Source organism: Bison bison, unplaced genomic scaffold, assembly GCF_000754665.1.
Source record: "Bison bison bison isolate TAMUID 2011002044 unplaced genomic scaffold, Bison_UMD1.0 scf7180017864324, whole genome shotgun sequence".
Lineage (NCBI taxonomy): Eukaryota > Metazoa > Chordata > Mammalia > Artiodactyla > Bovidae > Bison > Bison bison.
The window spans coordinates 2,400,010-2,413,906 of NW_011494896.1; the positions used below are offsets into that span (position 1 = coordinate 2,400,010).

The 13,897-nt window shown below is 39.9% G+C and overlaps 1 protein-coding gene across 9 annotated transcripts in view; it reads left to right on the top strand.

Annotated features, from left to right (window-relative positions):
- PICALM (phosphatidylinositol binding clathrin assembly protein) overlaps positions 1-8,133 on the top strand; it is a 101,803-nt gene extending 93,670 nt beyond the window's left edge. For 7 of the 9 annotated variants that reach the window (XM_010853168.1, XM_010853167.1, XM_010853169.1 and 4 more), the window contains one exon: positions 6,239-8,128. In XM_010853168.1, coding sequence (XP_010851470.1) covers positions 6,239-6,253 — 15 coding nt within the window. In that variant the 3' untranslated portion in view covers positions 6,254-8,128. Of the gene's footprint in view, positions 1-6,238 lie in introns of all 9 variants that reach the window. The other 2 variants (XM_010853166.1, XM_010853165.1) reach the window with 1 other exon arrangement.
- The last annotated feature ends 5,764 nt before the right edge of the window (positions 8,134-13,897 follow it).

The window sequence follows — 13,897 nt, forward strand, 5'->3', positions numbered from 1 at the left end:
TTGGCATTACTTTTTGGTGTTACTGATGGGCCAAAGCCCATGATGGGTTTGTGTTGAACATAAACCCAGGAAACAGTTATCAAAGGTATTTGACTCAGCCTCCAGGACAGGCCCTTTACCTTGTGCAATAGATAGGTCTTCTCTTTGTAGCCATACTTCTCAGAGGCAGCTGAGAATAGCATTGTCTTTAGTATAAAATATTGCAGTGTAATACTGTATGTTTATGTCTTACTCATCTGGATTCAGTAACATTCAAAATCAGCATATCTTTCTGTGGGTTAGTTTTGTAGGTAATGTCTCGGTAAAATCATATTAAGTAGGGCTGAGGTTTCTAAAATGTTTTGATTACACAGCAGTATCAGGAAAGTGGTCTTTAAGCACGTCCCCTCAGTGTATTTATACTTCTTGTATTCTTATAGCAGTGTTATGTACATTAAAAACGTGGAGAAATAGACATTTTAAGAGGGTAAAAATAGGGAAGTTCTAATACTTTCTTCTAATACGCCACTTTGATGATCATTTTTATACAGAGCTTGTTTTATCATCAAAAATCATTTTAACTTAGCATGTTATAGAATGTGTAAATTTTACTTAGTTTTACTTTAAAATATAAGTTTTATATTTTTAACTTAGCATGTTATAGAATGTGTTTACTGTGTGTAAGTCACTGCTAGTTGCTGAACAAGAGACAAAATATATTTCTTATTCTTAATGTTTCTGTACATTTGAGGAGCCTGAAGGTGAGTGTAGTATGGAAGCACAAGTGACTGGTTGATGGTAAAATAAAAACTCTTAAAAGAGCAATGCAGATTCAGTGAGATTTGAGCTGATCCTATTATATAAAATTAGATGAGTATTTGATTGTAGTGGGTAAGGAAGGCTGAACTAATATTTGAGTGACTAATGTATGCCACTCAACGAGCTGGGCGCTTTTTGTATATTTCAGTCCTCAAGGCAGCTGTTAAGGGAGGTTTGGGTATTGGGTCTTTCTTGACCCCATTTTACAAAAGAGCCAGGATTAGATTCATCTCCATCTTTCTATAAAACTGCTCTCATCCTTGGCAAAAGAAGTACACCCATTTTTCTCCTAACTTGCCTCTTGAGCAAAGACAAAATGAGTCTTTACAGTGTTGCTATTTGCTATCCAGGCTTTTGAATTCAAATTCAGATGTAAAGATGTGGCAGAGTTGCTCCTTCTCTAAGAATTTTAATACATACACACAGCCAGTATGTATTTCAAGAAGTTTGTCCTAAAATGCCCAGTCCTTTATTCTCCTATAAGCTTTCAGTTGCACTAGGCTCACTTTCTGAGACTGATGCTATTTTATTGTTCTAACATGAAATTTTCTTGTTTGGTGTTGAACATTGTAGAATGAAGGAGTAGTAACCATTTTTATTTTATGGTCTTTAGTATATTGATAGAACTCTATTTTTCAAAAATTCCTTTATTAGAATATTTGCTTTTTTTTGAAGTTAACTTACAATTTCTGTACTGTTGTCTTTACTATGCTAAACACACACTACAGCCAAAAAGGGGGAAAAAAACCCTGCTTTTTTGCAGCATTTTTATAAAGGTTGATTCAGGTGGAGAAAGAGGGTGAAGGAGTATCAACTGAGTTGCCATCATCAATTACATGTACATTTTAGTATTTTAATTTATATTCAGCTCTTATTTCATTGTTCAGTATTTCATTTTCATATAAAATGAGAAAAAACTTAAGTATGTCTATTTTAGACTAGTGAGACTGACCATTTGTTTAAATGGCATATTTAGTTGTGGGATAGGTCAGTTTAATTTGAACAAACTGGTGGCTGTACTAATTTTTTTTAGCTCTGTGGAAATTGTGGTATAGAGAATGTTACTGACATAAATAAGTGAAAGTCTTTCTTTTGTTTGGATGTGTGTGTGTGTTGGCATATTTGTAGTGGAATATGACTGCAGGGTCAGTTGCAATTTGTCTTACTGCTACCTTGTAAAATACAGTGATTTTGCAGTTAACAAAGATCATTGGATTTTTCTTTTTTTTTTTTAATTAAAAAAAAAAAATTTATTTATTTATTTTTTGGAGGCTAATTACTTTACAATATTGTATTGGTTTTGCCATACATTGACATGAATCAGCCACGGGTGTACATGCGTTCCCCATCCTGAACCCTCTCCAGTACGTAGCAGCCGTACATATTCTTTAACACACTCTCAAGAATGATACGTAAAGGAGAGCTAACGCTTGTAGTTTTGGGTGACTTTCTCAGGCTCCTTAAATCCTGCTGGTTCTCAGCCACCAGGATCCTGTTGCCCTTTGGTGCACTCCATTCTTCCTTCTTTCCTTGAGCAGTGACTGGGCTTTTGCAGTGTATTTCCTTTCCTTCAGCTTCCTTACTTGCTCTCTGAACTGACTGCTTTCTCAGCAGTGCATGATGTGCGTGTCCTTTGGTGTGGGTGCTGGAAGGGTGGGCCAGGCAGTGAAGGACTGCTGCGCGGCCCAGCCCTGGGCGCCCTGTGCAGTCAGCCTGTCCAGTCTGGGCCGAGGTTCCGTCTGCTTGAGATGGGTGTTGCTGATATGCAACTTAACTGCGGGGCTATTGAGTCTTATTTTCTGAAGTTTTAATGTAGCTACATATTTTTTAAATAGGTGTTGAAGACTTATGTATGTGTTTATTTTGCCAGTTTAACAAATAATAGAAGTATTAGAAACTAGCAGTTTTTCCCCCAAAGAAAACTGATGCTCTTCAACGTTATTATTAAGCCTCTAGGACTTTTCTCTAGCAGTGTGCTCACATATGGAAAAGAAAAGAATTCTGATGTTCCATTTTCCCATATTCTTCAGAGTGCGTTTTCCTCTCAGACTGCTGCCGTTATGAAAATGTAATACAAGAATATGTTTTAGTGAGAGGCTTTCATACAGGACTGTAGATTTTGGATGATTGGTGTTCTGCAGTGAGCAGGGACTTTTGTTTTAACATCAAATGAAAAAGAAAACGTGTTTTGGAGAAAAACCCAGTTAATCTTTAACTCCCAAGCTCAGTGATTACTTTACTTAAAATCATTTTGCTTCTGAATGGTTGTCCTGGTTGGTATGAAAGGTGGAGGAGAAGCATTTTTCCAATTAAGCTTCTCTGCCTGGAGAATCCCAGGGACAGGGGAGCCTGGTGGGCTGCCGTCTATGGGGTCGTACAGAGTCGGACACAACTGAAGTGACTTAGCAGCAGCAGCCTGGATGATACTTGACTCTCCAAAGCCAGACCTACTGTCCTGTCTTCCTGTCCATAGCTGCTTGTGTAAATTCCATCAACTTTTCCATTGTCTCTTCCCATTGTCTTTGAACATTTATTTCTGAGAACAAGATCTGGATTAAGAAAATGACTCAACCACTAATATAACTGGGCTTCCCTGGTGGCTCAGAGGGTAAAGCGTCTGCCTGCAATGCAGGAGACCTGGGTTCCATCCCTGGGTCAGGAAGATCCCCTGGAGAAGGAAATGGCAACCCACTCCAGTACTCTTGCCTGGAAAATCCTATGGACAGAGAAGCCTGGTAGATTGCAGTCCATGGGATCGCAAAGAGTCAGACATGACTGAGCGACTTCACTTTCTTTCACTAATATAACTGAGAATGATTTCTAAACCTGTAAATTAATCTTGGCACCCAAAACAACAAATGGCATATGCTTGAGGTGTAATATTAATATTTGTTGAAAACTCACTGGCTATTCATGCTCTGTAGTGCTAAAAAAAATAAAAGGCAGAAATGGGATCACTTTGAGCCAGCAAAGACAGATTTTGACCCATGAAATCCTTTACATGAATTCAAATGTTGAGGTATGAATTGAAACTATTTCTACTTAGCTTTGATTTAATGCTCAGTTGAATATTCCTGTGCTTGTGTGCCTCTGCAATCTAATGCAGGTGGAGGAAAAAAATTAAAAGTTTGTTCCAAAATATTCTTGCCTGGAGAATCCCATGGACAGAGGAGCCTGCAGAATACAGTCCATGGGGTCGCAAGAGTCGGACACGACTTAGCAATTAAAAAGAGAAAAAAATAGCTTCATATTTGGTTTAAAGTACTGTTCAAGTAGACTTGATGAAGGAGATATGGATGGTACTTCAGGAGTTGTCTTTACTTGAGGAAATACTAAAAATATTTTATTGATTTCAGCAGTCTATTTACCTTACTGTGTATTTAAACAATAGGAGCAAATTCCAAGAATCAAGTAAATGTATTCTAACAGGAAGCTGAATCAAGGATCTTAAGTATTCCCTGTATTCAGGGCAGTATGTAGGTAGTTCGACTATGGTAGATAACCTCTGAGCTCATTTCTCCCTCCGGAGTATAAAAGCATCAGCTGCAGCTTCTCCATATAAACAGGCAGGAGACAACTCCTTGTCCAAAGTGTGAACACTGAGTAGGACAGGACTTTCCACCTCTGATGAGGAAGGAAGGAAAGAGTATTGCAACTAGATGTGTTGGGTCTGGACAGAGGTCAGATTTTGCACACCATTTGACAAACAGCCTCCACCCCGGAAGCCACCATCTGCAGCTCACAATTGTACTCTGGCTCCCTTCTTCCCCACTCCCACTCACACATATAATAGAAGTCTTAACCATGGGTCAGCTCATTTTGACCTTTTTGGGTAAAAGACTTTATTCCTTTGGAATTCAGAAACAAGAATTTGTTTTCTGAAAAGCACATGCCATTGGATACCCTTTAACTTGACATGTGACTGAAACTTTTGTTTTAATGATTCTGCTTTCTGCAAAGGCTGCCATTATATATTTATTAAAGATGACAAACAAAAACCACCTCCTCTTTCATTACATTTTCTGCCTTCATGTTCTGTCGTTCTGAGATCTTTTTTCTTTCCCTCTCTCTGTCTCTTTCCCCCAGCTGTCGGCAGCCTCCAGCCCCTCCAGTCACAGTCCTCACAGAGCTTCAGGAAAGGACCCTTTTGCAGAGCTCTCTTTGGAGGATTTCTTATAAATCACTTTAGGTATTGCTGCTTGTTGGGGGAGACGGGGACTGAAGTAACTTTTAAAAATTACCAAACATTAAGCACAAATGGCTCTTCTCTTTTGTTTCTAAAGGAGTCTAGGTTCCCCCTCTTCCTCCTCTTCTGTTCTTGCAGTGAAGAGTAATAGATCCAAATAGGGCATGAGGACAAACTGCTTTTGGAAAATGTCTGTAACATTGTTAGAAGGTGTGAAACCAAAGGACTGTCTCATGTGTACATATAAGCATCCACTGCTCACAGCAGATGGATGAGATCAAACACCACCCATTAAAAACTGGGTGTTTGTATTCAGTCTTAAAGGATTTATAGAGAACAACAGCAATTTTATACATTGGATTCAAGCTTAATAAGGAGCATCTTTAGTTTTAATGTAATGGCCAGGATTCATTGTGAAGAATTCATTTTTAACAGTTTCTTTAAAGGGTTATATTTTTTTTTATGTATGCCTTTTCACTTTAAAATGGTAATATTTTCCCCCTCCCCCAAAACCAGCTTATTATTATTTTTCTAAGGTAAGGGCAAGTGAATATGCAATGCCCTTTTTGATAGAAAGATTCTGCTTTTAATCCACACCCCCTCTTTTCCTGGAAAGCAGTGTCATTTTTCTTCTCGATGCTGGAGCCCCAGTGTAGATACACCTTGTGGATCTTTGAGAGTTTGTACTCTTCTGATTTCACAACAGTTCACTAGCATATCTATTCCAGTAATTTCTTTGGATGAGCAGTTTAAAGGATATTATGAGTGAAGAATCTGAGTGAAGAGAAAGTAGATCTTTCAGATTTTGATTTATATTAGTAAAGAAATTTTTAGCAAATATCATACTGTTCCCTTAATTATCTCTAATTTTGCTATAATCTTTAGAAGTAAAATTTCAAATTTTGCTTGTTGCCTAAATGAGATTTTTATGTGGCATATTTGTGTTCATGGAGAGATTTTCTGAACTTGTCATGGAAAAATTGTTCATTCATCTTCCTTCTTTCCATACCCCTTGGTTTTTAGTAGTTAGAAAGAAACTTGGAAGGCCCTGTAATTTTGCTTCAAATACTGAGTTCTGGCTCATGATAAGCTGATTATACTGACTTTGTTTTGTAATCAGGGTTTGTGATAAGCATGCTATGAACACTTCCAGGCAAGTTGAATGGTAAAAGACACAAAGCATTTTCACTTATGAGAAGGTATCTCTTAATGCAGTGAATTAACTCACACTGTTTTTTTTTTATTTTTTTCCAGATACAGTTTATGTAACTAGATGGAAGAGAATGGAATTATTCCAAAAAGACAAGTGCTCAAGCGGCAAATACTTACTTCCAGCAAAATCCAAACTGCTGTCTCTTAAACTCTCTTCTTCCATTAGAATGCTACAGTAACCCAGTAAAGGCCCATGAAGGAAACTGGGACTAGTCTATAGGAGAACGTATCAATACAGTTTATAAAGCCAAGAAATGCCATGATTTCAGACTAAGAGCTGTCTTTTTGGTGACTAACCCTTCAATTCTTTCAACTCCTATTAATACCCATAATCAGTAACCTACCAAGAAAAGCCCTTATTTGGAAAGTGTGAAATTTGTATTTGGAAAAGCTGCCTGGAGAGAAGAGCTGTGTCCTTTACGCTAATGCACCAGGACTCCTTTGGGGGGATCAAATCATAATTCTTCATTATGCAGTATCTTTCTTTTCTCCAGTCCTCACAGATACAGAAACAGTAACTAAAATTAACTTTTCTTTTTTAAAAAAAAATTATATATTCAGTTTGCAGTAGACATTCCTTAAGTATTTGTATTTATTTATGATTATCAATTTACGTAACATTAATATTGTATCAGACCTCCTTATGAAAATGAGTATGGATGTACACAGTATGTGTGATTGTTATCCATAAGAATGAACCTGATTCAGAATGCTTCTCAGCGGACATACAGAGCACTAAATATTTTAAGGCAAGTCCATAGGTCTGAATCGCTTAAGAATTCTCAGTCTCTATGGGATTTAGGGAAGCATTATAAATGCATTAATCCTTATAGTCAATTCTGTGCCTAGGATTTTGCAAGGGAACAGTTCACTGAACTAGGAAAAGCACTACATTTTAAATTCAGCATTAGTGCATTGGGAAGGAACTTTACTGCTTTGTGCTTGGCATGTCATTATTTTCCATTTGACATTAGGGCCTTTCCAAAATGAATGTGAGGAATTGCTTTCACTTCAAGACTTTCCTTCTTTTCAGTAAAACTCTAGGAGGTATTATAGGGGGAGGGGAGGGGACAAAATCCTTGAACCTTTTATTTGGCTCATGCCATGTTATGATCATGTACCTTTTAAATAAGGGGAAATAGTATCTTTAAAATTAATGTCTAGCCAAGAGTTTAGTTAATGAAGAATTAAACTGCACTGTTGATCGGTGCTTTGTGTAAATACATCTTAACATTTGGGTTGAGAGGGGCCTTAAGAAGGACAGTTTGTTGTAGGAAAGCAATTCTGTACATGAGTTTAAGCATACTTGTTGCATTGTCTCTGCAGATTCTATTTTTGTTTACAATATTAAAATGTATGTTAGCAAAAATGGGTGGATTTTCAAATAAAATGCAGCTTCCACAAAACTTTTGTTATGGTATTCTGGTCTGAGGTGCATTTTCTTTTTTCTGTTTTTCTTTATCATTGGTATTATTATTTTTTGCTAATAAAAGTATATCTCAGTGATTATATTTGATGATTTAATAAAATGTAAAATTTATTTCTGTTTTAACTTAATTTCCAAAAAGCTTTATCTTTGTACTTTTGTTACCTTCTAGATATTGATACGCTGAACTATTTATTAAAATTGTTCATTTTTGCATTTTGATCAGATGCCTTCAGTCAGGTAAGTTTAAGGGAGAAAATGCTGTGAATTTGACGTATTGATGCATGTGATCTGTCTGCCATAAAAGTCTCTGACTGTATCGTGTTTCGTAGTGAATAGTAAGTAGGATTCAGAATACATGGTAGAGGGACCAAAAGCTTTGCATTGATAAATGTGTCTGCATACTATTTGCCATGGTTGGAAAAAATAGTCTTTAACCGATACACTTTGTGAATATTACCACTTTTTTAAGTTTCACTGTTATTAAACCATTTTCATACAAACTGGAAAATGTACTTTTGTAAGTTAACTTCCTTACCATTATGACGGATTTTGATTTGTCTCTCCTGGTGTTCGAGTGGATGTTATAGTTGAGGTCTTTGGCTTGTTCCTTTTATACTGTGTGTTTTTTTTTTCCCCCCACTATATTCAAGCTTGTGAAATGCTTCAGAAACATTTCCATCTTATGGTTCAAACTTTGGGGCTTGTTGGGTTGGTATTATCTCCATTATACCCAGTTCACAGATTGGAATTAGAGCCTTGCGCAGGTCGATTAGCTAATAGACCTTGGAGTCAGGCCTTAAATGAACTGAGAGGGGAATTGTTTCCTTCTGTGGTCTAGCCTGATGACCGCTGTTTATTCTCAGATGGAGCACATTTCCCACTTCCTGCTCTGATGTCTAGACGTGATTGACAAGGAAAAGCACAAACCACACACCCATGTTAGCTTTCTAATCAGAATGTAACAAGTGAGGTAAATCAGCTGTTGAATACATAAAAAAACACAAAACTGAATCAGGTTATAAACCTGTATATGCCCACACCATCTTACAGTCTAGGTAGCAAGTTGGAAGTGGCTACAGAGATTGTTAGCAGAGGGAAGCTAGCCCATCCCAAATAATTTTCAAAATTTTAGGCTTTAACATCTCATTATTACTATTCATTACATTTTCTTAAGATACATTTTTCTTAATAAGTGACTATGAGAATCCGTATTTAGGAAGAGGCATTATGTTAGAGCAGGAATTGTTTACTTCTCCACAAGCCGACAAAACATTAGTCCTAGAATATAGGACTTTATGGGATAAGTTTCTCCTTGAACTAAAATAATTGCAAGGCTCTTCTGTTGTTTAGATGATAAAGAATCAGCCTGCATTGCTGGAGACCTGGGTTCGATCCATGGGTTGGGAAGATCCCCTGGAGAAGGGATTGGCTACCCACTGCAGTATTCTGGCTTGGAGAATTCCATGGACAGAGGAGCCTGGCAGGCTACAGTTCATGGGGTTGCAAAGAGTCAGACACGACTGAATGACTTTCACTTTTTTTCCCCCACGTTCTCTTGCTTACCGTCACTAATAAGCATGTTTCCAAATTCTTAAGAATTCAGATTACTGATGTCATGCCTGTTCTCCAGCACTGCATGGAGAAAACCAGAATGTCTTGTCAAGGTGAGGGTGGCTCCTGTGTGTGCAGCAGTGGTTGGCTCACAGTCTGTGGAGAGGCCCCCAGCAGTCATCCAGGTGAATAATCTTTTTCCTTGAGAAAACATGACTTCACAACTTGCATGAGTCTTTTGCACCTATCTTCGATCTTTTGTTCTGTCGCATTTGCTACCTTGCATGGATCTGACTAGACCTAGAATTCTGCAGTCTGAATAGACTCTGAGTGGAAAGGCTGCTGTGTTACCTAACATGCAGTCTCTCTCAGAAGAGCTCAAGCTTACTCCTTGCTTTTACTAAGCAGTGGCATTCTGTTCAGTGTGTCACCAATCAGGTTTTCTAAGTCTCTAGCTAGTGTTTTGGTCTAGTTTTGCTAAAAGCACTTAGGAAATGCCCCATTTGTTACTTATGTAGCAGGCAGGTGTCGTTTTTATGCTATATGGAACTCCCCACATTGTCAAAAGTTAAGGTCTTTCTGTGGTTATTTTTGGGGCAGATGTGATGGTTTTGTGGCAGAGTAGGGTAGGCTGGTTGTAGGCATTCAGCTAGAAGAAGCAAAAAGAGAATGTTTTATGGAAGCTTCGCTTCCTAATAAGTTCTCATTCAGAAGAACTTTTCCTTTACTATAAAAGCTGATTTCAAAGTTGGTTTTGAAATAGAAATCTCTGCATGAGAGTCACCTGGGGAGCTAAACGTCACCCTGTCTGAGCTCCTTCTGTCTGCCTGCTGTGGTCACGGGCACTTGGCAGCTGTCTTGTACACTCCCCATGAGTGAGCAGCAGGCTGTTGTGCCGTGCCTGGGACTGTAGGCAAAGAGATGCCCAAAGGGAAGGAAGCAGCCCCCTCTCTCCTTCACACACCGGGACTCCAGGGTCTGCATTGGTGTGCAGAGCTTGCAGTTAGTGTACCTGACGTTTCAAGAGCACTTTAAATGGAAGAGTCAGGCTCGCTGCACTGGCACTGTCACCCAGCCTAGTGGCTGTCTTAAAAGGCGCGGTGAAATCTGCTTTTCTCATCATCATGTTTTAAATTTTAAATTATTTAATTGGAGGCTAATTACTTCACAATATTGTAGTAGTTTTTGCCATACATTGACATGAATCAGCCATAGGTGTAACATGTGTTTTGTCTTGACGTAGGGTAGGAACTGAAAAGCTCTTTACTCCCATGTAATTACTCATCGGTGGCAGAGTTGAAGTACCCAAAAGAGGCAGAAGCACCGCAGTAGGAGGGATAAGACTCAGTGAGAGATTCCCCAGGGGCCCAACCACAGGGTTGTCAGAGGCAGGTGCGGAATGGCCGCACCACTGGCGCTCATAGCAGCTCTTGGGAGGAGCCAGTCTTCTGACAGCTGTACTGATAGGTAGAACTTGGAATTCACAATGGACAGAATTGACAGCACTGTAGGTCCAAGGTGCAAAGCAAGGCATGACAGCTGCATCTGAAAGCAGTAACATAGATTAGTGTCATATTGACTTAAAAGCAAGCCAAACAGAATAGGATACTGTGAAACGACAGAAAATACATGTAGCAATAATAGTCTGTGCCCCTGGTTCCTGGCACAGAGTTTCTAAAACCTCTGTTATTTCCCAGGTCATAGGAGAGCACTAAGAGCGTCTTTTGTTCTAATAGTTGGTCTTTGGCCTAGTTCCTCACTCAAAGTTTATAAATCCCTTGGCATTTCCTGGGTGATGGGAGTGCCTTCTGTTCTAATGGGGCAACTCTTGGTAGATTCCCAGCTAGCTTCAAGATGGAGCTAGTCATCAGAAAGACAAAGCCATGTTTAGAAGTTTGGAAATTTCAGCACCAACCTCATCCTCCAGGAAAGGGGAGGGGAGGGGGCTAGAGACTGAAGGATCAATCTTGTCCGTGTCATGAAGCTTCCATAGAAATGCTAATCTGAAGGAGTTTAGAGCTTCCAGGTGGTGAACACATACATCCATGTTCCAGGAAGCTGGTGCACCCCAACTGCATGGAGACACAAGCTCTGGCACTTGGGACTCGTTCAGAAGACTTTACCCTCTGTGAGTCCTCATCTGTCTTTCCTATATCCTTTATCATATCCTTTTAATATAATAAATTGGTAAAATTTAAGTGTTTCCTTGCATTTTGTGAGCTGTTCTAACAAATTGTCAGGACCACATAGGGGGTTACAGAAGCCCTGATTTATAGTTCAGCGGAACTGCAGGTGACTACCTGGACTTATAATTGGCCTGTGAGCGAGGGTAGGGAGAGGCAGTCTTGCGGGACTGAGCCTGTAATCCATGGTGTCTGTGCTAACTGTAGTTAGTATGAGAATCGTAGGAGCCCTGACCAGTGTCTTAACTGGTGTGGAAAACCTGTACATCTGGTGTCATATTGTGTGAGAGTAGACACTCGAGAGTTTTTCTTATACAAATAATATGCCTAATAACCAAGGTGTTTATGTGATTGAGAGAGAGCATTTCAAAATATATGTCCGTTCTACTAGCACGTATCTATTTGGGTAAGGAGGGTGGAATTGCCTCCAACCTAGTACCAGCATAAATTCCAAATGAGTTAAAAAGTAAAAATGTAAGGAGGTAAGGTGACTTACCTCAGTCAAGTAGAAAAAGGGAAGGATATGATAAACAGTTCACCAAAGATCTAATGACCAATGAAAAAATGATCATTAACACCTCGGGTTGGGCACAGTCCTTAGCCTGTAGAGTCTGGCTCCAGAACTGCCGTAACCACTGTGCCGTATACTGTGATAGTGGACCCATTCATAGCGGATGCCTGCCTATCAGACTGCTTCTGTGTGACACCATGGGCAACAGTACAGAGTGTGATGGCTAATCTAAAGCTGAAGTGAGTATATATAAACCAGTACAGCCTTTTTTTTTTAAATTGGTGAGATGTCAGAGCACTTGAGATCTTATCCTGCACCTAGTAATTATACTTTCAGAAAATATGTCTGGGTAAATCATTTGGGGGTGGGATTTTAGCTGGGTGACTTCAATTGTGGGGGTGTGCTAAGTCGCTTCAGTCGTGTCCAACTCTGTGACCCCATGAACTGTAGCCCACCAGACTCTCCATGGCATTCTCCAGGCAAGAATACTGGAGTGGGTTGCCATTCCCTTCTCCAGGGGATCTTCCTGATCGAGGGATTGAACCCTTGTCTCTTAAGTCTTCTGCATTGGCAGGTGGGTTCTTTACCACTAGCACCATCTGGGAAGTGCTCAACTGTTGGGTAGTAAGTTTAAAAATAGGAATTGTCCATATCACAGACTAAGAGGTCAGATTAATGAATTGTGTTCTCCCGGAAGCCACCCCACCACCCCAGACCGTCCCTGCAACACACAGCAACCTGAGTCTCATGGTTGACATTAGCAGACAGTGGACAATTGGTGACTCAGACCTTAACTGTTATCGTTCCAGATTAGAAGCCAGTGTATACCACTAAGCTCTGCCAATTCCCAGGCCCACCAGCCAAAGGAACAGATGGTTTCAACCCTCAGGGGAGGTTTGGACTGCTGATAACAAGGCAGAGGGAAGGTGTCTCCACTGAAGACAGGAGGAATACTGGTCTGATGTGCTTAGGAGAACAAGATTCCTTACCCCTCACTCAGTAGAGAAGAGGGGCTTCCGTTCATCAGCATGGGTTCTACTTTCATGAGAAATTGGGAAGGTAAGTGGAACCCCCCAGGAAACTTGTCCTATGTTAGGGGCAACTAGAGGGCCCACAAGGCATTTTTAGTTTCACACTTAACAAGTAGCTTCTCAGGCATAGTCTCTCAATTGCAAGCCTTAGTGTACATGTTTCATAAAGTTTCCACACTTGATAATTTTCTCCTCAATGTGTAGCTTCCAGAGATGGGTGGAGTTTACCCAGTACTTGCTGGATCCATCTGTCGGTTGGCCAGCCTCTCCCCGTCAGTCCTGCATGTTAACTGCTGGAACCCTTCAGTCTGCCTCTGTGGCTCACTGCTCACCAAGCCTTAAAGTCTACGTCACTTCCCACCTTTCTCACGCTTCCATTCCGGATGTTTCTGCTCAGGATTTTCCACTGAATAGAACTTGAGCTTTCTGCCCCTTTGCGTTTATATGGTTAACCGATTTTGACTGTTCAAATTCTGTCACTCCTGGGAGGAAAAACTAGCAACTCTGGTCATTTTTAGGGGCTCTATAAATTAGGCAGCCCTTTCAGAAAGCCATGAAAGCATTTGTGTTGTTTGCCCTGTTATCCCTCTTCTGGAAATCTAAAGAAATTAACCCAGAGTGTGGAAAATACTTTATGCAAATGAATACAGTGATCGAGATTACCAAAGGAACAACTGAGTCAAGTAAGAATAAAGTCAGTGACAAGTCCTGAAGAATATTTCCATTAGAGGTTAGTAAAGAATTCATCACCAGATGGTCAACACTGAAATCAGATGGATTATATTCTTTGCAGCCAAAGATGGAGAAGCTCTATACAGTCAGCAAAAACAAGACCGGGAGCTGACTGTGGTTCAGATCATGAACTCCTTATTGCCAAATTCAGACTTAAATTGAAGAAAGTAGGGAAAATCACTGGAGAAGGAAATGGCAAGCCACTCCAGTGTTCTTGCCTGGAGAATCCCAGGGACTGGGGAGCCTGGTGGGCTGCCGTCTATG